The sequence below is a fragment of the Chrysemys picta genome, chromosome 7 (assembly GCF_011386835.1).
Source record: "Chrysemys picta bellii isolate R12L10 chromosome 7, ASM1138683v2, whole genome shotgun sequence".
Taxonomy (NCBI): Eukaryota; Metazoa; Chordata; order Testudines; family Emydidae; genus Chrysemys; species Chrysemys picta.
In genome coordinates this window covers 1,404,682-1,429,459 of record NC_088797.1, presented here as the reverse complement: position 1 = coordinate 1,429,459, position 24,778 = coordinate 1,404,682, and the positions used below count along the sequence as shown (strand labels likewise).

At 45.3% G+C, this 24,778-nt stretch overlaps 1 protein-coding gene across 6 annotated transcripts in view; it reads left to right on the top strand.

Moving 5' to 3' along the window:
- ARIH2 (ariadne RBR E3 ubiquitin protein ligase 2) overlaps positions 1-21,362 on the top strand; it is a 45,156-nt gene extending 23,794 nt beyond the window's left edge. For all 6 annotated transcript variants that reach the window (XM_024109928.3, XM_008173324.4, XM_042844207.2 and 3 more), the window contains 11 exons: positions 134-281; positions 4,883-5,004; positions 6,916-7,025; positions 8,233-8,350; positions 11,992-12,042; positions 12,143-12,164; positions 14,139-14,290; positions 15,588-15,731; positions 16,078-16,146; positions 17,438-17,521; positions 18,058-21,362. In XM_024109928.3, coding sequence (XP_023965696.1) covers positions 134-281; positions 4,883-5,004; positions 6,916-7,025; positions 8,233-8,350; positions 11,992-12,042; positions 12,143-12,164; positions 14,139-14,290; positions 15,588-15,731; positions 16,078-16,146; positions 17,438-17,521; positions 18,058-18,129 — 1,092 coding nt within the window. In that variant the 3' untranslated portion in view covers positions 18,130-21,362. The remainder of the gene's footprint in view (positions 1-133; positions 282-4,882; positions 5,005-6,915; positions 7,026-8,232; positions 8,351-11,991; positions 12,043-12,142; positions 12,165-14,138; positions 14,291-15,587; positions 15,732-16,077; positions 16,147-17,437; positions 17,522-18,057) is intronic.
- Positions 21,363-24,778: the final 3,416 nt, after the last annotated feature.

The window sequence follows — 24,778 nt, the reverse complement described above, 5'->3', positions numbered from 1 at the left end:
GACAACACTGGGCTCCTTCCACAACAGTGCCACGTAAGGGCAGGTGATTGTCATTTTGGGCTTACAGGGCCAGCAGAGCTAAGTGATGCCAGGACCCGTGTCAGCCCAACTCTGATTTGCACCTCTCTTTCAGACAATGGTACATTCCTCCCATCACTGCGCAGTGTGTATGCAGTTTGTCCGAAAGGAGAACTTGCTCTCTCTGGCTTGTCAGCACCAGTTTTGCCGTAGCTGCTGGGAGCAGCATTGTACAGTACTCGTCAAGGATGGTGTCGGAGTTGGTGAGTTCAAGGCAGACACTTTGGTGGGTTTTTATTTGATGCATTGACCCCCTCACCACCTCCCCCACTCCCCAAGGCAGCTGGACCAGTCACTTTTTAATATCTCAATATTGAGAAAATGAAACATGCAGTTGATCTGTATGGAAAATCGGTGCCTTCAATATTTAAACTGGCTGCTGGTTTGGACTGAATCCATAAATGCCAGGATCTCGGGAATCTTACCCGGGTCCCTAGAGGATGCTGCTGCCTCCCAACAAGGAACTATAAATCACCACTCCCGTGTCCTTAAGTACATTTGTACATACTGACAGATTTTGAAGTGCTCTATATACTTCTAATTAAGTACTTTAAAGAGTCTGTACTTAGCACTTGGGTTTAAGTACATTTTAAAGGTACTTCAAGCATACATAACTTTTTCCTAATCTGCAAGTACTTCTTCAAAACAGCGTTGGTTTGTTTTTTTTAAAATCCCATCTCTCCCGACTGTCCTGGGTTCCGACAGGCCCAGGACCCATTGCCCTGACTTGGGACCTTCGGGCTCTGAGCTCTGACTGCCCAGGCTTTGTTCTGTTAGCCTGGCTGGTGCACCAGCCAAGGAGTGTAGTGGCCCCACCACTTCACTTCTGATAGGTCACTGCAGCCGGCATCAGGGAGACTCGCTGCCTGGCCCGGGCCAGCAGCAGCGAGGAGACACATACCTCTCGATGTCCTGCACAGAGAAAACAGGACCCGTAGCTGCATCCCCTGCAGGGTGGTGTAGGAAATGCTCACCAGCCCCTGGGCGTGCTCCAACACAGCAGGGCTGTTGGGAAATTGGGGATATTTTATCATGGTTATTCCTTGGCTATTTATGTATATGAATACAACTTCATTGTTGTTGGGTTTTTCTCTTCCACACTGTGCTTATATTATTTAAGTAGTTGTCCATAAATTGACCTAACAATTGCGGAGAATACAGGAGTTGGAAGTTCTTGTTCTTTTACTTATCTCTTTAGAAGTACTATTTCCACAGCATACTTGTACTTAAAAGTATTTCTGTAATGGTGTATGTAGCACTTAAGTATCAGTACTTATGGCAACTCTGCTATAAATTGGACATAGCTTTTGGTCTGTGTTCTCTTTCTGATCCTGCCAGGCTGTGATCACAGTCACTGTTGTATTAATTTAGGTGGAATATATGGGCCCAAAGAGGTGAAGGCTTTATCATGACCCTGTAAAATGTCCAACATTAAACAGTTTTAAACAAGGTTCAGGGTTTAGAATACAAAGACCTCAGCCTGCTTAGTACCATGGAGCCAACATCATTAAAAATCTCTTTAGCCCTGTATTAAAAATATGGGGGCGGGGGCAGTTAAAGCATTTGAAATGTAAAATATTAAGTAAGGCTTTCATCTTAACATCTCTTGTACCCTTCCCCTTTAGTTGGAGAGTCTTTAGAGGGGGGAAAACCCACATGTGAATCTCTCTTGGATGGTAATAATGATCCTTTTTGGGGAAAAGAGAAAAGTTAGTTAAGCTGGGCTGGAGCAGTTGTTAAAATCCAATCCCGTTTTGTAGAAGACGAAATAAGATGAACACACACGAAAGAGGAAGAGAAAAGAACAGCAAAGGTAGAAAATGCAACTTCTGCCTCTGAGATGGACTCACTTGCAGTCTCCCTGCTGGAAAAAACATAGGCATAGCATGTGATCTTATCTGCCACCCCGAGACCTGGCAAACTTGTACCAGCGTTGGGCTGTTTAAGAGATTACGTTTAGCTGCCTCTTTCTGGACAGAGACTTGCAGCAGTGTGGCTGTATACAGTCTTGGCCAACTAAGCCAGACTCTTGTAAATAGAAGGAAAAATTAGAGGGCTAGGCAGGACAAGAAATAAAGTGGGGAAGGAAAAACACACACCGCGGGGTGGGAAAGTAGCACAGTTTCACATCCAGGTGGTATTAGAGATTTAGCTAGAGCTGGTGTGAATGTCATTTGGCTCCCCCTAATTTGGTCTGGCCTGGCCAGGACATCTGTCAGGACTAGGATGAAGACGGCTCAGGGTGCAGGTGGCAACCATGATAGTGAAGCTTGTTCCTTCCTTAGAGACTAACAAATTTATTTCAGCATCAGCTTTTGTGGGCTACAGCTCACTTCTTCAGATGCATAGAGTGGAACACACAGACAGAAGATATTTATACATACAGAGAACATGAAAAGGTGGAAGAACACATACCAATTGTAAGAGGCCAATCAGTTGAGATGAGCTATCAGTAGCAGCATGGCCCCACAGTACGCCAACATCTTTATGGCTGACTTAGGGAACGAGAGCTAAGGAAGCGTTGTTCTAACGCCCCTACTCTACTCGCGCTACATTAATGATATCTTCATCATCTGGACCCATGGAAAATAAGCCCTCGATGAATTCCATCATGATTTTAACAATTTCCATCCCACCATCAATCTCAGCCTAGACCAATCCACACAAGAGGTCCATTTCCTAGACACTACTGTGCTAATAAGCGATGGTCACATAAACACCACCCTATATCGGAAACCCACTGACCGCTATACTTACCTACATGCCTCCAGCTTCCATCCAGGACACACCACACGATCCGTTGTCTACAGCCAAGCTCTAAGATACAACCGCATTTGCTCCAATCCCTCAGACAGAGATAAACACCTACAAGATCTCTATCAAGCATTCTTAAAACTACAATACCCACCTGCTGAAGTGAAAAAACAGATTGACAGAGCCAGAAGAGTACCCAGAAGACGCCACCTACAGGGCAGGCCCAACAAAGAAAATAACAGAACGCCACCAGCCGCCACCTTCAGCCCCCAACTGAAACCTCTCCAGCGCATCATCAGAGATCTACAACCTATCCTGAAAGATGATCACTCACTCTCACAGATCTTGGGAGACAGACCAGTCCTCGCTTACAGACAACCCCCCAACCTTAAGCAAATACTCACCAGCAACCGCACACCATACAACAAAAACACTGACCCAGGAACCTATCCTTGCAACAAAGTCCGATGCCAGCTCTGTCCACATATCTATTCAAGTGACACCCTCATAGGACCTAATCACATCAGCCATGCCATCAGGGGCTCGTTCACCTGCACATCTACCAATGTGATATATGCCATCATGTGCCAGCAATGCCCCTCTGCCATGTACATTGGCCAAACTGGACAGTCCCTACGCAAAAGAATAAATGGACACAAATCTGATATCAGGAAACATAACATTCAAAAACCAGTGGGAGAACACTTCAACCTCTCTAATCACTCAGTGACAGACTTGGAGGTGTCAGTTTTGCAACAAAAAAACTTCAAAAACAGACTCCAAAGAGAGACTGCTGAACTCGAATTAATATGGAAATTAGACACAATTAACTTAGGCCTAAACAGAGACTGGGAATGGTTGGGTCATTACACTAATTGAATTTTTTTCCCCCCATGTTAAGTTCTCCTCACACCTTCTATGGGTCATCTCGATTATCACTTCAAAGTTTTTTCTTCTGCTGCTACTGATAGCTCATCTCAACTGATTGGCCTCTTACAATTGGTATGCGTACTTCCACCTTTTCATGTTCTCTGTATGGATAAATATCTTCTGTGTGTGTGTGTTTCACTCTATGCATCCGAAGAAGTGGGCTGTAGCCCACGAAAGCTTATGCTGAAATCAATGTGTTAGTCTCCAAGGTGCCACAAGTACTCCTGTTCTTTTTGCGGATACAGACTAACACGGCTGCTACCTTGTAACTTGCTCCTTCCCTTTCTCTTGTCTTTCAGACAGACAGCGTTGTGGTAGTCAGCTGAGTTCCCCCAGGGTCTCTTTTTGAGGGCTCCAAAAGGGACTGATGAGTGGAATAGCCCAACCCCTCGTTATGTTGTCCATCAATTAGGCCTAAGTATTGTCCCACCAATTTAGGTTCATTGACTCCCAGACTCTCACTGTTCTTGTTTTCTAGGCATGACCTTAACACAGTCCTGGAATTATGTCAGGAGGCCTTTTTGTTTGTACTAATTCTGTTTTTCTGTCGATTTTTTGCACCTTTTTCCATCCACATTTATTATTATAGGTTACTGTGACATTTTATGAACTTCCACTCACTCCTTACAGCTGAACTCACAATTAGGGGAAATTTGTAGGCCCAATTATCACATCATCACTGAGGTGTTTGAAGCTGCAAGACTGCTGTGTTTAAAGGTTGCAATTCTTCATGAGCACTTTCTCCTTGATGTCGAGTGTATAGGGGTCTTTGAGTGTATTTCCACGGGCCCCCTGTGTGTTGGTGGAAGCCATCGGTAGCCATTGCTACTGCAGGTTGACTGGCTTCTCCTCACCTGACAGCAGTAACTTGACACGTATAGGTGTGTCGACTGGTGAAACTGGGACCGTCCAAGATGCCCTTGCCTCAGTCATCTTCCACTGAAAACAGCTGGACTCCAGCTTTTCAGCAGCCCTGATAAATGGAACTGTTGTATCACTTGCATCAGAACAATTAATTGCACCTGAGAAGCTGTGTTGGGACCAGCACATCTCTGATCTGCGTGCATGAGTTTCTCAGTTCATATCGCACCGTGCAGCAACTGTCCTCTGTTTTTAATAGGGGTCTCCTGCATGGCTCAGGACTGTCCACTTCGGACACCAGAAGACTTTGTGTTTCCATTGCTGCCTAGTGAGGAGCTGAAAGACAAATATCGGCGCTACCTCTTCAGGGACTACGTGGAGGTATTTTCTGCTTCATGTTCCTGTAGGCCTGTGCCCTGACCCTTCCCAGTAGTCAGATATTTGGGCCAAGATTTTCAGAAGTGACTAGATTGGGAGCTTCATTTTTTAGGACCCAACTTGAGACCTCTTAAAAGGGCTTGTTTTTTTCCAAAAATGCTGAGCACCCTCCCCTTGCAAAACCGGACCCTGTAAAGCAGGGGTTCTCAAGGCAAATTATTTGGTGGCCTCAGAGTGTGGCCACCAACTCTTGCTGGTGGCCACTCGCACTTTTTCCTACATTATTTAATTAGCTTTAGGAAAAACAAATAAATATGCACATACACACATCCAAATCATTGTAATGTATTTATTGCTAGCTAGTAAGTCTGTTGTGAAAAGTGATATTAACAAACATACAAGTATTGTTTTTCACAGCAGAATTACTCAGCCCTGGCAAGTCTGGGGACAAATTAAGCCCTGGATGGGAGGTCAGGGGAGGCAGAGGGGGCCACAGGTGATGGGGGTGGGGAGGTGGGTGGCCAGGGGAGGCAGTGGGGGGCTGGAGCCTGAAGCCCTGTGGCCAGAGGACAGAACCCGAAGCCCTGCGGCTGGAGCCTGGGGCCCACCACCGCGCAGCCGGAGCCTGGGACTGGAGCCCGAAGCCCTGCGGTCCAAAGCCTGAGCCCTGCTGCCCCTGGGAAGATGGGAACTCACTGGCTGCCTGGTCCTCCCGCACTGTGCCCGAGGTGTCTCCAGAGTGGGGCAGGACCGAACCCCTGCTGGCAGCTCCAGCAACTATCACAAAGGTGGTGCATCCAGGAGCACCAGGAAGTGGGAGGGGCCTCTGCTTTGCTCCTTCCCGCCCCCAATCACAGCCCAAGAGGCTGTGGCCGCAAGAAAAGCCCCTGGTGGCTGCACTTGAGAAATGCTGCTGTCAAGTGTCCCAAGCTGGGCACCCAAAATCATGAGTGACTTGTAAAATATTGATCTTGGTATCTGGGCTTCTTGATGATGTGTCTCTAGAGAGTTCAGGGGCTGGAGATGCAGTCGCTGCTGCAGGATTGTTGCTGACAGGCATGTTGTCTGTGGCTCATGCTGTGGTGCAGGCCTCACTGTTAGAGTTCTCAAATGATTTGCCAGAGTAAATTTTGTTCTAATGTCATCCCAGTGACTGCAGCTGGTGCCTGGCCCATATCTTGAAGCAGAGTGCTCTAGTGTTAGAGTGGAGAACTCAAGCTGAATGTTAAATATTGGTGCAAGACCAAGAAATATTTTTAGGCAGCTACAGACTTGCCCCTCATCCCGATGCAGCGCAGGTCACTATCATACAGCATCCTTTGTACGTGCCTTCACTCTGCAAAGCTTCGTGAGTCGTATCTAAGCTAGAGAGAACAAGAATGTTGAAGACAAGATTTAGAGGAAGTAACTCGGTGACTTGGACGGAGAAGGAAGTACTCTAGTGACACCATCTCCCCAGTCACTGTGGGGAGTCACAGGGAGGGGACAAACTAGCCACAATTGAGAAGCCGAGTCTGTGCCCTGGGGCAGGAGGGGGGTGGAAGGAGTTCAAGTAGACTGAGATTCTAAATCTGTCTGGAGTTTCTCATCATGGTCTCCTGACGTTCTGGATGGGATCTCGAATTTCCTCATTTCATGACTAACCACTGCAACCTCAGCTTTGAACAAATGCAAAATATAAAGCCTCCAAATCTTTTGTTGGGACAAGCACTTAATATCGAACTAACCTCCTCCGCATGTGGAAGAGATTGATTGCCCACTGTTGGGCATCTTCTGGTGGCTCTTTACGTTGTCTTCTCCAGATCTAAGAACTACGGATTCACGTTAACAAAAGGCAGGACTTTTACTCACTAAGAATGGAGATCGTTATTCTCCCATACCAAGTGCTAACCGTGCCACTCGGTGTATTTGCAGAGCCATTACCAGCTGCAGCTGTGTCCCGGTGCAGACTGCCCCATGGTCATACAGGTACAGGAGCCCAAAGCTCGACGAGTGCAGTGCAATCGATGCAATGAAGTTTTCTGGTAAGGAAGTAAAAGGCTGTGAGGAAAGCATGTGGCACAGGCATATGCTCTCCTTAAGGTCACTTCATTTGAGAACGGGTCTAGTGTGTCGAAGCACCACAGACACATTACTAGAATTGTTTGTAACTTGAGCCATCTGTGTAATAAGGGTGTAGGCCGGGGCCTGCCTTTCAGTGGTGGTCAGTTCTCGCTGAACTCAATGCGAGCTGTGGGTTCTGAGCACCTCTGAAAATTGGGCTCTTAGTAATCAAGGAAAACAAGTCTTGTCTAGTTTCTTCTGTAGCTTGGATTAATCTACAAATTATGATACAAGCATTGGTGAGTGATTTCGGGTACGAAGCCTTAATGGCTGCTGCTGGAACCTATCTGCTGCCTGTGTTTGTATATTTGCTTCCCAGAGTCTCTAGTGCATTCCCAATATCCAGAGAACCATAAAGCCAAGGGACTCAGCCTAAATACACACACAGGCTTCCATGGTATGAATGCTCCTAAACATGCATAGAAACAAAGTGTAGCATTTGGATAAGATGTCAGTTGATTTCTGTATATGAAGTCTAGAATATCTTTAAACTTCTATGTGCGTGAGGTCCTCCCCAGCATCAGAATAAACTTACACTGGCTAGGAAAGCTAATGGTGCTTTCCTGGCTTGCAGTGTCCAGGAGAGGAGTAACAGAACTGGGAGTAATATTGAAAGAGTTGCTGCTTGAGTATCTTCTGATGCCCCCTACTCCAAAGGTCTAGCTGCCTCTTGAGTGTCCAGGGACAGTAATATACATGGGGTAGTAACCAAGCCTCCCACTAGCTGCATGCGGTTAACCCTGAACAGGAGCCTATTTGGAATTTATCTGGGATGACTTAGGCTTGCTCCATTATCACAAAAGTGATGCAGGGGCTCCAGGGAAAAGAGGATGGCTGCTCATCAGATAGCCAGATGCTCATTTGTCTGAGAGGGAGCCCTGTATTCGCTTCCATTCAGAAGCAAGGTAGTGATATGTTAGCGTTTCAGGAGAAGGAAGTGATCATTCCCAGAAGGACCTGGTGTGAGTTCTAAAGCTTGAACCCAGCCCCTCTCATTGTGGTATTTAGGAACAAACTGCTTGTCTCCTCAAACCTATTTCCCATCCAGATCCTGGTTATGAGGAAAGACTGACTTCTTGGTTATTAACACATGTATTAACTCTGGAATTTCTTTCTCTTCCTGTTAAGTTTCAAGTGTCGGCAGATGTACCACGCACCCACAGACTGTGCCACCATCCGGAAATGGCTCACCAAGTGTGCAGACGACTCTGAAACAGCCAACTACATCAGTGCTCACACTAAAGATGTAAGGGAGAGCACGTCAACATTCCTTTCAGGCATCTAGTCCTGCTGAGAAGGGGGGAGCAATTCTGTGCATTTTTAGCACTTTATGCTGCTTTCTTTATAATGTTAGTAAATTCCCACTTGGGGTTTTGGTGCAAAGATCTTGAATACCTTGAAATCTAATGAACATTTAGATGTCTATACACTAATGCAAGAAGTAAGGAGAATAAACAGGAAGAACTAGAAATACTGATGAATAATCACAATTACGACATCACTGGTATCACAGACACTTGGTGGGTAATTCACATGATTGGAATGCTGGTATAGAAGGATACAGCTTGTTCAGGAAGGAGAGGCAAGGAAAACAGGAAAGAGATGTTGCTGTGTCTATCAGATAGATACACTTGAACTGAGGTTGAGATAGCTGAGGATAAAAGGAGTAGCTCAGGACTTAGTAGTGATGGGGGATTTCAACTACCTGCACATCTGTTGGGAAAATAACACGGGACAAATTATCCAACAAATTCTTGAAATACATTGGAGACAAATTATTACAGAAGGTAGAAGAAGTGACTAGGGGAGATTTGATTCTAACAAACAGGGAGGAACTGGTTGAGAATTTGAAGGTGGAAGGCAGCTTGGATAAAAGTGATCAGGAAATGATGGCGCTCATGAGTCTAAGGGAATGGTAAGAGGGAAAACAGCAGAATAAAGACAATGGACTTCAAGGAGGTGAACTTTAGCAAACTCAGCAAATACTGTAGGTAATATCCTGTGGGAAGGAAGTGTAAGCGAAACAAGGGTTCAGGAGAGTTGGCATTTTTTTTAGAGAGACACTATTAAGTGCACAAGAGCAAACTACCCTAATGCTTAGGAAAGAAAGGAAGTATGGTAAGAGGCCACCCTATCTTAGCCAGGAGAGCTTCAATGATGTGAAATTCAAAAAAAGAGTTCTACTGAAAGTAGAAACTAGGTCAAATTACAAAGGATGAGTATAAAGAAACCCACAAGCGTGTAGGGACACAATTAGAAAGGCCAAGGCACAAAGTGAAATTAAAATAGCTAGGGACATAAAGGGTAACAAGAAAACATTTTACAAACACATAAGAAGAAAGACCAAGGATAGGGTAAGCCCCATTATTCAGTGAGGAAGGAAAGACCATAACAGAAAACGCAGCAATGGCTGAAGTGTTAAATGCCTATTTTGTTTCAGTTTTCACCAGAAAGGTTAGCAGTGGTAGCATGACTAACCTGAGTGAACGTCGGTGTAAATGAGGTAGGATCTGAGGCTGATTTGGGAAAGAACAAGTTAAAAATTACTTAGGCTATGTCTAAACTACAAACCTTACAGCGACATAGCTGTACCACTGCAGCCGTGTCTCTGTAAGGTCTCCTTTGTAGCAGCTCTATGCCGGTGGGAGAGAGCTCTTTTGTCGGTGAAACTTATGCCTACAAAAGTGCTAGTGGACACAAAGCTTAGACAAGTTGGATGTCTTCAAGTTGGCAGAGCCAGCCAAAATACATTCTAGAATACTTAGGGAACTGGCTGAAGAGATCTTTGAAAACACATGGAGAGAGTGGGAGAGATCCCAGAGGACTGAAAAAGTGCACATATAGTATCTATTTATAAAAGGGGGAATAAGGACAACCCAGGAAATTGTAGACCAGTCAGCTTACCTTTGGTACCCAGAAAGGGAATGGAGCAAATACTGGAACGATCCTTTTATAAGTAGCTAGAAGACGATAAGGTGATAAGTAACAGTCAACATGGATTTGTCACAACATATGTCAAACCAACCTAAAATCCTTCTTGGACAGGATAAGCAGCCTGGTGGATGTGGGGGGAAGCAGTAGATGTGATGTATCTTGACTTTAATAAGGCTTTTGATACTATCTCACATGACTTTCTCTTAAGCACTCTAGGGAAATATAGCCTAGATGAAGCTCTTGTAAGGTGGGTGCACAACTGGTTGGAAAATTGTACTCAGAGTAGTTATCTGTGGTTCACACAAGCAAGAAGGGCATATCAAATGGGGTCCTAATGGGATCTGTCCTGGGTCTGGTTCTATTCAATATCTTCATAAATAATTTGGAGAATGGCATAGAGAGTACACTTCTAAAGCTTGTGGATGATGCCAAGCTGGTAGGGGTTGCAAGCGCTTTGGAGGACAGGATTAGAATTCAAAATGTTCTTGACAAACTGGAGAAATGTATTGAAATACATAGGATGAAATTCAATATGGACAAATGCAAAGTACTGGACTTAGGAAGGAATAATCAATTGCAGAAATATAAAATGGGAAATGACTGCCTAGGAACAAGAACAGGAGGACTTGTGGCACCTTAGAGACCACATTTCTGTGATTCTGTGGCTGACTCTATTACTGCAAATACACTTTAAACTGGGAAACCCATCTGTGTGTCGGGCTGGTTACTGAAGTGCTCTCTCTATGCCAGTCTTCATTCTGCTAATTTCATTGCGAGCATCAATCTGCAGCTGGGTATGTTGCACTCTAATGGCAGAGAAGCCGCGTGGTGGTGGCTCAAACACTTGTCTGGTGTACAGCTGCAGTTCATTTTTTTTTAAAGGAGAATGCGTGGATACACAAAGGGTAGATAATATAGCCCATCCCCATTTGCAGTAGTGTGTAGCTTCGGTTCTAACCATGGAGTTCGGAAAATGAAAAGCTCTAGAGCATCGATTTCCATTTGCAGGATGAGGCTTTATAAGCAAAAGACCTAGGGTTATCTAGCCTGAAGTGGGGGATGCACAGATATGCAGGGCGGTGTGAAAAGGAATATGCCTATTGGAAGGCCTAGTCCTGATCTGGCTGGGGGAGCCAAAGGGACTCCATGACTTAAAAGGTCTTTGTCCGTAACTTTGGTTTTCTGAGCACTTGATTAATTTAAAGGCAACAAATTTAGACTCAAGAAAAGGAGCTATTTATGCAGTGTGTGGTGAACCTGTGGAATTCATTGTAGCTGGATTTAATTTAGGACTTTATGGTTCAGGAAAATGGTTATGGATTCAGTGTCCTTAGTTTCTAGGTCAGAGACCCCAATCTAATCCAGACTGGTAGTAGTAATTCTGGACTGTGATATGATTTGGTGTCTTCAGATTTAAATTGGCAAAGTTGGATTACTTCCTATGCTTTGCAAACCAAGAAAATATAGTAACAGTCAAATTGTGCAGAATATCAACTGATTACCTGTGGGACAAAGAAACCTAGGTAAAGCATTGTATGATCAGGCAGGTGTATGATGGCTTTGTACTTCCTCTGAAGCAGTTACCCATCGGCTACTACTGAAGGCAGGATACAGAACTAGATGGTCCTATGGTCTGAGTCATTATGGCCAGTACCATCTTTCTATGTAAACTGGTTGAATTGCTAAACCTGACCAGCCAGTTAATGGTAACTATTGAGAGTGAACTTTGGTTCACAAGTGGGAACGCTAAGAATAATGACCTTACTCCTTGGAACTGTTATCTCAAACCACTGATCTGTTGTTGATGCCCTGAGTCATCCATCCATCCCCCCTTCATCCCACTTTAAAATGGGTTTGACAGGAACAGTGTATGTGTAAGAATAGAGCCGGAATTCTGTTCTTAAGGAATATTAGAGAACAGCTGGATCTAATGAATGCTTTTGGTTTTCCCAGTGTCCCAAGTGCAATATCTGTATTGAAAAGAATGGAGGCTGCAATCACATGGTGAGCAATTTCCTGAATACTTCAGATCTTCCTTGTCCTTAGCTGAAACCTCCCTGTCCTTCTGCAGATTGCTAATGGCTCCTCTTTCCTTCCTTTTCAGCAATGCTCCAAATGCAAGCATGGTAAGTAGCAGTGTCTGGAATCTGTTGGGGAAAGGGAATATTCCTTTATTACCCCAGTTGTAAATTTTGTTGTCTTAAATAGCCAGTTAACCACTCCCAGTACAAATATGAAGAGGATTCTAATTACACATCTGACTTGGTGATAAAGGCTTATTGTTTCACTTGCTATGTTCTTAACTGGTTTCCGATTCTTCGGTGGCATTTAGATTTAATGCTGTAAAAGGTCTTCAGCTCCCTTTCTGTCATGAGATTGATGCTCCTCAGAAATGTGCTCTGGTGTTTAAAAGCTTTCCTGATGTAGTTCTTGTTCTGTACATGGATTTCTGTACCACCAGCTGAAACCGCTTGCATTGTAATGGAACACTCTGAGCCTTTATGTCAAACTAGACTTAATCTTTATGTTCACTGATGGACAGAATGAGCCCCTACATGGACCAACCCACAGAAGCAGGTGTAGGTCTGTTGATTTCTGTAACCTTATCTGCTAGATTGCTCCTCAGTCCACTCCCATGCAAGAAGCAGCCTGGCTGTCCTCAGCCCTTATTAAAGCCCTGAAAAATATCAGGAATGCAAAGCAAATGGCTTTTGTGGGATGCTAAATTTCTCTAACCCCAGGGAAGTGAGTGAGACTACCTGTTGCTGGGGCTCCCATATTGCAACTCTGCTACCAGCCAGTAGGGAGGCCGAGGAAGATAACCCACCTCAGAAAACCTTTAAAATCTACCCCTCCCAGTTCACTTCCTTTGCTGCTGGAAGATCAGCAGGAATGATAGTTACTTAGAGGGATGCTGTGGTATCAGGAGTAGGAGAGCAACACGTTCCGAGATATCACAGTGATTGAAATTGGAAAGAGAGCAGGCTAGCCCTTGGGTGGAATTAGCAGATTTCACCCAGCTGGATGGGAAAGGTAAGCCTTCCAGAAGTGATTCGTACAGCAGCTGTTTAACCTCCTCTTTTCTCCTTCCTGACAGAACAGTGCAAGTATCCCACCTCTAAACCAGGCACTTCTGTTTTGTGGGGTTAGCTGTTGCTCTACTTTTTCTCCTTAGCTCTTTTACCTACGTCCTCCCACTCAGGTCAGGTCTACACTACAGACGTATATCTGTATATCTACGGGGCTCGGATGTGAAAAACCCACACCCCAAGCACCATAGGTATACCAACCCAATCCCTTGTGTAGACATCACTGTGTCAGCAGGAGGGTTTTCTCCAGTGACATAGCTACCGCCTCTTGCAGAGGTGGATTAACTAGGTCGACGGGAGAGCTCTCTGCCCTCAACGTAGGCGTGTCTGCACTTAAGTGCTACAGCAGCACAGTTGTGCCAATGCAGCGTTTCAAGTGTAGGCTTGCCCTCCGGGATTTCTGTTCTGAAGCTGTCTCCTAAACCACTGGATATGGATAGGTGTCTTAGAGTCTCAGAATTTAAGGCCAGACGGGACCATCAGATCATCTAGTCTGACTTGTGTATCACAGGCCACCAACACCACCCAGCGCGCACCCGCCAGAATGGAAAGTGGATTGTCTGTGTGGATTTGTTCACCGCTGGATCAGATTAGGATCCTTCAGATCTGATCCAGCAGAGACCCGTGCTAGCAGCTTGCCAGTAGTCCGAGAGCTGCAGCTCATTCGCTAGTAAGGCTGCAGCTGCCCTTTTCTTTAACTACGAGGTGCAGCCTGCGGAGACGACAGGTCCCAGTTTCCAGCACTCCTTGTGGATCCAGGCAGTGTCCCCTTGGAGCATGCTGGAAGTGTTACCTCACAAGCTGCATATTTAGCTATCGACCCCCAAGCCGGGGTTGTATTTGGCCCACAAGCTGTATTCTGTTTCCCCCTGGGCAAGATGGCACAAATAAACTTTACATGCTGCTTGGCTAAAGGAAGCCCTTGAAACAGAGGGGCTGTTCCTCTGTAATTTGGTTTCTGGAAATTCATTTTTTCTATGCATCACAGTGATTGTGCCTTGTTCTCTGCAGACTTCTGCTGGATGTGTCTGGGGGACTGGAAGACCCACGGTAGCGAGTACTACGAATGCAGTCGGTACAAAGAGAATCCTGATATTGTAAACCAGAGTCAGCAAGCGCAGGCCAGGGAGGCCCTTAAGAAGTACTTGTTCTATTTTGAGCGGGTAGGACACATCTCTTTGGCCAGAGCTGCTGTAGCCTTTTAATGTCCCTGCCTAGTGCAAAGGTTATTGCCAGCAATGTCAGTGTAAGAAACACACAAACAAAGGATTCAGTACAGATGAAGTAGCTTCTGGAGTCCCAGTTTAAGTCCTGTCTTTGTTCCTTCAGACTCAAAATTCTGCCCAACAAATCCTACCAAGCTGTTAACTTTTGTTCTCCATTGATTGCTTAAGTTTCCTGAGGCTGCAGAAAATCAGTATTTCCTGGATTTTTCTCTTCTTTTGCAGCAACTAGTACAATGGGATTCTCATCCACGAGTAGGGCTCCTAGGGGCTACAATGATACAAACAACACAAAATAATAATTTGAATATAGTGTCCCTCTGCAAGATGCTGCTGTGCTGTTGCAGATAGGTATCATAGGACTGGAAGGGACCTCAAGAGGTCATCTAATCCAGTCCCTGCACTCATACAATATCGCTGCAACCATTTCCTCACAGGACCAGGGAACTTTCTGAAGTTCCTTATGGCATGAATTTGTAGAGACCAAGAAGAAACAAATCTCGGGTGTTTAAATTAAAACTCCATCATGTGGTTTAATGAAATTGTAAGGGGATTTCACGGCAAGACACGTTTAAAGAAGGGCTTTTGGAATCGGTCACTAACCAGTGAGACAGTCCTAGCTCCTCTTGCCCTGCAGCAGGCGTGAATAGGACTGGTCAATCTGTACAGGTCTAATGCAGATTCTCTAGAAGAAAACATTGTAGATCCAAGGTTGCCACTTTTCTGTGAGGTCAGCATGCACTCGTTTCCTAATTCAGATATCAACTGCTGCTTATTCATAGCATTAACCTAGTCTTAAAATAATAATAAATGAATCATCTTGACTTTCCAGATCAAGGGCCTGAGGGAAATGGCCATGTTTTACAATGATGTTTCACAGCACAGATGTGTCTGCCTTCAGTAAGCCCATGTTAAAGGTTAATCTAAATCTCTTGGCAGAGACTTCTTAAGTGGGGAAATTCCCATTATTTTACTCCATCTAATCGCTCACAAGATGCTGATGTGACCATAGGGCATTTCTACAGAGGGGCTGGGTTTGCTCCCTGCTCCCACCTGCCTGTTATCGTGTACACAACCTCCATGGGCTTGCAACGGGGGGTGCTGCCTTGCTGTCCTCCTGCCCACAGCATATCCTATCCTGCTGGACTCCAGCCCCATCTTACTTCCTGTTTGCTGGAGCTTGTATCTGTAGGTAGCAGCACTTTGATCTCATGCCCTTTTTCTTCTACTTTTGCAGTGGGAGAACCACAATAAAAGCTTGCAGTTAGAGGCACAGACCTACCAGCGAATTCAGGAGAAGATCCAGGAAAGGGTGATGAACAACCTGGGAACGTGGATAGACTGGCAGTACCTGCAGAATGCTGCAAAGCTGCTTGCAAAGGTGGGCATTTTGGGCTCTTTCAGTCCACAGGAGAGCGCCTACACACCAAAACACTTGCATCTGAGTAGCACACTGAAGGAGGAGGCAATTCAGGGGTTAGATTTGTAAGGGATGTTGTGCCCTGAATCAGACACCAACTGCCTGAGGTTAGCAGGAGGATGCCTTTCTGAGCAGGTTATTCCATAATTGGTCCTGACAGGGTTTCCTGCACCTTCCTCAGAAGCATCTGATAATGGCCTCTGCTATACTGGACTGGTCTGGCAACTCGTGTGTCCCTATGTTAGTCATAGAAATAAGCTGTGCTAACGACATCAAGGTCTAAAACTCTTTTCCTCTTCTCTTGTAGTGTCGTTACACCCTGCAGTACACATATCCGTATGCCTACTACATGGAGTCTGGCCCCAGGAAGAAATTGGTAAGGTGTTTGCTCAGACTTCTTGGCATCTAGCTAGGGAGCATAGTAAGCCAAGAAGACACCTAGATTTGTGTCTTCAGTCCCAGAGTTTGTGTGTTTATAATAAATCCATGTAATGACATATATGTGACACTGAACCTCACGTATCTTCAAACTTCATAATCCGCTCCAAACCCTCCCACTCCTACTCCCAGTCAGAGATTTAATAGCAAAGCTCCTGTTGGATGTCATTCCAGAGACATCCCTGTTTTTACAGACTTTGCTATAGAATAGAATAGTACTACAGTGTGAATGACAAACTAGTTGTCAAACTATTTTTCCCATAAGGATTCACATCATAAGCAAACACGCGTATCTAGAATCTGAGTTGGTTACTATTGGTTCCTAGCTCCTGGGAGATGGGAGAGTCACAGCAACAGGTTAACCTTTCAGGAATCTGTATAAAAATGGAGGAAGTAAACCTCAGTGCAAATGGTAGGGCGCTAGCCAGGGTGCGCTGCCCTAGAGCTGGCTGGCAAGCCAACATCTGGGACTCTACACGCTATTGTTTGACTTGAGTTTCGCTTTGCTGATAGTATTTGAGTTAGTGAGATCAAATCTAGCTTGGGGTTTGTCTACCTGTGCTGCAGACACACCTTTGAGTGCAGTGTAGACATAACCTTCAGCTAGACGTTTGCTGACTCTTGTTTTGGTTCTTTCCCAAGTTTGTAGTGGGGGCAGGACAAATAAATGAACCTTGCTCTTTCCATGACTGACTGAAGCCCCTGTTGTTAATTACAAGCCAACCCAGCTGCACAGTCACTTACATCACTTTACTATCAAGGAGGCCGCTTTGGTAGGCCCAACATGTGACTTAAACTACGTGGTTTTGAGACTGCGATTCTGGGGTAAAGTTTCCCTGTTGGTAACACCATAGCGCTCGGCCCTTGTTTTACATGATGGTGTGTACAGGGCAGAAACTGCGTTTCCAGCCCGTAAGTGGGATGGAGATTCACCAGACTGCAAACACCAGTTGATGGTGTCAGTTTCCTCCTTGTTGGGCGTATCCTAATGCTTGAATAATTAAAAGTTGAATGTACAAAAATCCATCTTCCTTAGGATTTTGAAGTCACTGGACATGCCACGTTCTAGTGCTCATTGTTTTCCCAAGCATTCCAGAGATTTGCTCCACCAAACCTGTTGCGGAGAGGAAGGCCCCTAGGGGTGTGTGCTTCCTCTCACCACACCTGTTTGGTGGCATAAAGCTGCTCTGGGTAGATTGGTTTCCCTAATTGTCTGTACTGTTGATCAGTTTGAATACCAGCAGGCTCAGTTGGAAGCTGAAATAGAAAACCTCTCCTGGAAGGTGGAACGAGCAGACAGCTATGACAGAGGGGTAAGTTATCTGTTCCCCTGTGTCTGCTGGGCAGCCCTTCACTTACAGGTGGCTTAGTACCTGCACAAAAGGGTCCAGGCCAGCTTGGCAGGCAGGTGAGGGCAATCAGATTAGCTTCGAGTCTGGCTTTTTGTTCACTTGGCCTGCAGATGCTTGTTTCCTAGCTGAGGGAATGGGGGGGGGAGAACTTTGCTGCTCTCCAGCAATGACTCCTGGCTGACTGAACCAGGGCTGACAGGCTCTGAAGGAAGATGCATTCAGCCCTTTGCTGGAGGGAAAGTTACCTTGGTGTGCAGGGTTTTTTTTGCTTTGGGAGGTGGGAGGGAGCATCAGAAACCCTCTAATAAGGGAAACCTAAGGAGAATTGGGTTCAGGGGGACATTCTTTTACACACTGTCAAATCGGAAGGGTCCCTGCAGTCCTTAATTTGCTTGAGAAGCAGTGAATGGGCCTCACACTCTACCATACAAGTGCCTTTTCTTTTCCTCTGAGGAGTTCAGATTAATGGGGTTCTGCCGTGCTGTTCTTTGTTCCAGGACTTAGAGAATCAGATGCATATAGCAGAACAGAGGAGGAGGACCTTGCTTAAAGACTTCCATGACACATAAGGCGGAAAGAGGTGGTGACGTGCAGGGGTGAGAGCAGCAAGCAAGGTGGCAGTGGCTGCCTCAAGAGAAATGAGCACTGCCTGTGGGAGAACCCGGCCAAGGACAAAACCATCCCCTCCCCTTGCACAAGAGACACGTGCAAACGCCCCATCTTAGTCCCTTTCTGTTTTTTATCTTTCCGCTTTTCATTTCTGCCAGGCTAGAGGCTGGAGTTCAGATTGGCATCTTTCCTGGGATGTTTCCTCCTACCCCAGATGGCTTTTGAGAGAGGGAATTTTTCTGAATGGCTGTTAATAGTAGTAGATCATTACAATTTATGTCATTTTCAACGGTTGTACAATTATACAAACAAACCCTAGAATAACACACAACCCTTTTTAAAAATAAATTGGCAGTGGAGTGTTTTTCCTTAATAATCTGCTTGTAAATTAAATGGGCTTCTGTCCCAAAATCCTTTTATGCACTGAGGGTTATGAAATAACCCAGCTAGATTTCCCTTTCCTCTGACATGCGCTTTGTAGCACTGGCCTGTGGCTGCACGAGGAGAGTGGCTGGAGCTCAGAGGGTGACTGCTGCTGTGTTTGCGCCTTACAGCATCAGCGGTGGCTGCATATCAGCACAATTGTGTGTGGCATCTCTTCTCTCAGCAGTAGTTTGTGCTGCGTGAACCAAAGCAAATGGAGGTGTTAAAGGGCAGAGATCAGGTTAACATAGGAGATATGCCTAGAGGTAATTCAGATCTTTGCATTCAGTGAATTTAAGGTCTTCCATGTGGATTTTTGCTTTAGTTGGTTTTTAGGGGGTTTCTATGCTGCAAACCCATGGTGTTCGGGAGACTGTTAGAACAGTTGTTCTAACAGTGTTAAATAGGCTTGGTCTTGTTAGGTAGAGTGGAACAAGCCATGTTACTTCAATGCAGCTTTGTAAAGATCAGTCATACATGGAGTGTAACATGATCAAACCACTTTGGTCCCATTTACCTGGGCAAGACTAAACCCCATTGCAAGTCAAGGGGGAACAGTAATGCATAATGTGATCCCCGGCACACATCTTGGCAATGTAGACAGGCACTCAAAAAGAAGTGCTAGAGCTAACATTGTACTGCTCTCTTAGAGCCTGCATCAAGCCAGACTGAAAACTGACTGGTGGAGTTAATTTATGTGTATATTGGTATTCAAGCTGCTGGATGGTTATTATAAGTCTGATTATTGTCTGGGACTCTCAGAGCTTTTGTATGGGCATGTTTAATGTAAAATATAAACAATTTTTTAAAAAGTGACCTCCCCAATTCATCTTAACAAGAGAGTCACTTCAAAACAGTGGCTTAAATGCCAACACTTTACAATGGTGGATGTACCATGTACAGGTGCCTATGTAACACATGGACTTGTACATGCATCTGCTATATGTAGGCAAAAATGGAGTAGCTGAGTGTCTGATTTGAGGAAATCCCCAAGGCTAGTGTGAAAGTAGGGAATTCCCTTCCATGCCATTTTCATGAGGAATGTTGCCCTGACACATTCCTTAGTAGGATATTCTTATTTTCACCCTTTTTGACTTGACAGGATGAAAGACTGACTGTGAGTCTTCCTAATTCCTGCTTGACAAAATAAGCTGCTACTCTTGTTTATATGAGACACATGCACCATATGACTCTACCCCCAGAACTGAGTGTGTAGGTTTTAACCATGTGAAGGTGGGAGAAAAGAGAGGGCCCTCAGTTTGAGAGGGATACTTATTAGATGAACTAATCATGTGGACAGAGCCTGTACAGTACTGTGGAGAGGTAATGTTTATGCAGTGCTTTAAAGGCGTAAAGCGCAAAGTACTAATGTAGGATATGAACGGGTGTTCTAGTTAAGCTAGCTGCAGTCAGGTGAAATTTGGCCTGTTTGCCAGAGAGGTATAGGGAGGTATCTTTTCTAATCCTAAATACTCAGCTTTGCTGCCAGATGGTGCCCGCTCCTCCCTGCTCACTCACATCGCATAAGCATTCAGCTCTGAACCAGGATAAGCATATTTTGCTTAAACACAAAGTGTTTTAAAATCCTCATTCCTGGAGCAGTGTAGATCAGATGGCAGGAACCACCTGAGAGCTGACTCGCAGTCCAGACTGCTCAGACACCTTGGCGATGAGCACTTACGAAATCATACAAATACAGACTGCGTTGAAAGCCATCTCTTCGGAATTACACAAAACTCAAGCTTTGTCAACAGGGTTTTGTTTCTCCAAAACTCTTCCAGGAAGGAGGCTGTGAATGTCCTGGTTCCCACGTACAGATTCTGCTTCCATCCTCTGTGTGGAAAACAAGGCGGGATGTGTCTTTGCAGCGTGAGCCCAAATAGGGCAACATTTGTGCAGCTGTAGTATAGGAACAGTTAAAACTGTGGGGTGATCCCCCCATTTCCTGCTCATTCTGGCATCTGAAAAGGATAAGCTGCTGCTGTTTGAGAGGTAGGTGACTGATAGGAAAGAAATTAGTGTTCTCAGGATCAAAGGTAAAGGGGCAAATTCTGTTTTGTGAACACAGCCCCTTTCGAGTCAATGAGGTGGCCTGAGAATAGAAGTCGGATCAGGCTATTAACTCTAAAAAGGTACCGATTCCGCCCGCACCAGTAACAGGGCAATCTTGCAGTGTTTGTCCCTTCCTCTTTTTGCAGCTGCTTGCTGTTCCTAGGTCAGCCTGACGTCTCTCTCCATCCTTGCATCTGAGACTCATTATTTCAGCTTTGCTCATGCGAATGCACTGGCTGACTCAGATCTCTAACAGGCATCAGGCTTCCCGGACCATACAGTTTTCTACTAACAATATGAACTGCATGACTGCTGCTCCGCACATGAATTGCTCACTGTACCAATGTGGGACAGGAACAGCAGGAGGTTTCTGTACTATAATTTCACATTCAGACTTTTTAAGCAGGTGATAAATAAAACTTTATTTTTAAATGAGACTTGTTCTAGGGACTCCTTTTCTCACCTGCATCTGCTCAGTTGGATTGTTCTCCAGGATTTCAGGTAGCAGCTGCTGCTGTGGGAGCTTTAGTATTATGGAGAGTGTTGCTGTTTCTTGTCTGCCTTGTTCTGTTGGCAAGGTCTTCTCCAAGAAACTGACACCACTCTTAGCTTTTCTCTATAGGCATTGGAGGGGAAGGGGCAAAGGAAAATGCCCTTGAAATATTTCCCAGAGGTGGAGTGGTTTATTTGAAATAAATTGTGAATTTATAATTTTAAAGGTGTGTGCAGTGTCTTTATTCCATCAGCTTTTAGGTGAAAAACCTCTACTTACTTTTTTTTTATTATTATTATTATTATTAAATGTGTCAAGCAGTGAGACATGGGCTGTTAGAATCACATGAAGCAGCTAATAGCACAACTCATAATTTGAGTGCTACAACTGTACTGCAATGCTGGTAGGGAGGAAGGTTTTGGCATTAAGGAACTTGGGAGATTCTGTTCTTGGCTGTGCCTTTGATTTTGTGACACTTTGGCAAAGTCACTTAATCTCTCCACCTCCATTTCCCATCTGTAAAATGAGAAAATACTATCCTACTGCAAAGGGTATTTTAGAAACAAAGTCTGGACTTTGAAGCCCTTGACCGCTATGATGAAGAGTGCCATCAAAACCCTATAAAGCAATGTGAAAAGTCAAAGCACAGCTTTGGGGTTGATGTATTAAAATATTTGCATAAAGAAGGAAGAGAATAGGCACAGATTTGCTAAAGAATCATGCTAATTGTAATTCCTGTTTTTTAAAAACACACGTGATGCTGAATTTTCTGTCCAATTTAGGTAAGATAGTGTCACCTTCTAAACAAACTCTTAAGTAACAAGCATGGGACTATTGCATATTGGAGAAGTCAAAAAGGGGTATTCAGAATATGCAGTAATCTTGTTTCCCTTTTTGCTGACTTTCTCTAAATGAAGAATATCCAATATTTTTTGTCTAATTAGTAGATATTCTGAGAACTAAACATACACTATTAACAAGCAGCAAAGGTTTTGCTATATTGAACTATTGGTGCAGGTAACTTATGTCATATAGTAGACAGCAGGCTCCATTCAAATCACCAAAACTATCAAATTCCTTGAAGTTGAAATTAAAAAAAAAAAAAAATACAGCTGAAAATCCCAGATCACTTTTAAAAAAACACAAGCTTGCGAAGCTTGATGCCTATGCTGCTAATACGCATTTCTAAAATCTCTGTTCAACGTGGAGTGCGTAGGAGTGAAGGCTTGTCTAGTTTTAAATAGTTCATGTTTTGGGGGGCAAAAGGCTTAACCTCCCAAGAACTCAACCTTGTAGCTGATCCGGGGGAAGCTTGGTTGAGGTGGCCTTCATGCCATTTTATGGTTCTGTGCCCAGCTCTGGACAAAGAAATCTGGTCAGGTCAGGCTATAACTCATCAATCATTTTCATGCTGCAGCTCTGTGATGTGCCAGCTGGAGATGATGAGCACTTTGCCACCCGGGCCTGGCAGAATTTGGGTGCCCTTATTTGTAACTAGGAGGGGAAACGGGGGGAGCATTTTAAGATTTTTACTTATTTGAATGTTCAGTTGCATGGAACGGGGGGCAGGGGGAGAAGAGAAGTGTAACTTTTTAAAATTTGAGATTCTCCCAGGAGTGGCAGTCTGTGTGGGGGGGGTCCAACCCCCATTTAATGACAGCAGTCCGAGGCTGAGCGTTACCCCTTCACAGCTATTAATGCGTGTTGTCAATGTGTCCCTCACACTCTGAACCCAGCTGCTTGCTCTGTGCTGGGGACTGGGCCCGTGTGTTCCCCCTCCCTGCCCGGGCAGCCTGCACCTGCTGGCGAGCGCTCACCAACAGTGCTGCCAATTCCATATAGGGGGAAGTTACCAGACAAACCCTGGAAAGTCGCTAGATGTAGCTGTTTAAGCACTCAAAAGGAGTCAAAAATGTCACTGAACAAAATTCCCAGAGAATTGAACAGAATTTTATTTATATACAAACACACACACACACCCCTCTAGTCACAAAATCATTCACAAGCAGTTCAATAGTGTTAATAAAATCCATTCCATTCTCTCCTTACTACATTCTCTTATGCACCAGAACGCTGTCAGCAGGAGGGTGCCCTCTGCTCATTGGGCAGGGCGCTCTGTACATGCCAGTCCAGGTCGGCTGGGGTTAATTAATTTCAGTTGAGCCTCCCTTTTGTGCCAGCCTGGACTTGAGCCGACAGGTTAGTGAAAGGCAGAGCCCAGAGCCAGGGGGAAGAGGGGCATTCATCTGACGTGATCTCGGCGCTGCAGGGAGCCAATAAAGTAGATTTAAAAACAAAAACCCACTAGCCAGCCCTCTTCCCCCTGCTTCCAAGGTTTCATTTCTGAACAGCTGGGCCAAGCCAGGGGAAGGAGTAAAGGGCTTCATCCCTGGAGGCATGGTGCCCCCTGCCCCATTGGGGCACATGGCCCTGATTCATCCCATCCCACCTTCCCTCTGTGTGGCTCTCCTCACCTCCCCTGCTCTACCTACTTCATTAGCCATCTTTCCCTGGATCACAGGGTGTGCTATCTACTATGGAGCGGCAAGAAAGAAAATTTGGGTAAAAACAAGCCCTGGCTAATGTGCTGCTCTCTCCAACATGTGCCTGGCTTTAGCAAGTATTGAATTGTCCTTCACAGCCTTCTTTTCCTCGCCTGCAGATTGTAGTGAGGATGGAGAGAGATAGCTCAGTGGTTTGAGCATTGGCCTACTAAACCCAGGGTTGTGAGCTCAATCCTTGAGGGGGCCGCTTAGGGATCTGGGGCAAAACCAGTACTTAGTTTTGCTAGTGAAGGCAGTAGGATGGACTCGATGACCTTTCAGGGTCCCTTCCAGTTCTATGAGATAGGTATATCTCCATATATAAAATTATTAGAGCTCAGCCCTAGAAGTCCTAGAATGCAATTCCTTCCGAGGACGTGCTCCGGTGGGGGGTAATGACATTGACTTGGTGTGTAACAGACTGTAGGAGGAAGAGCATGTGTAACGCCGATGGAGACGGCAGGCGTGAGCAAACCTGGGATCGCCGGAGCTTAGCGCGTGGGCCTCTACCGCACGAGGTCAAAGCCAGCTGGCTGTTAGCTACGGCTGCAGAGCAGACTCATTTTCTCTCTCCCTAAGTGGTCTTGGTGCCACTAGACAGGACAGAGCCCCACCCCAGGAGGTGAGGGGGGTGGTTACACATGGACTGGATTTTATTAACACTATTGAGCTGCTGGTGAATTATTTGGTGACTAGCGATCTTGGTGACCTCTCTCTGAACGTCACTACAAGGGGCAGTGACAGTCGCTAGATTTGTCACTGGTCACTTTGACATGTTATCACTAGGGAAACCAAAACATCACTAAATCTAGTGACAAAGTCACTATTGGCAACAGCCGGTCTCGCACAGACCACGCGCCGAGCCGCCCGCATGGACACCCCAGGGCCAAGAGCCGTTGTTTGGCTTTGGGCATGTCTTTGCCCTCGCTAAGCATGGCCGCGAGTTCCCCCTATGCTCAATGGGGCTGAAGGTGCAAAATGCCTCAGTCAATTGGCCGCCCTAAGGAAGATGGCCACCACCTTCCCCTGTTCGCAGTGGTCCTGAGGCCAGGCTACCCTCAACAAAGATGGCCGCCACTTTCCCCTGTTCGTAGTGGG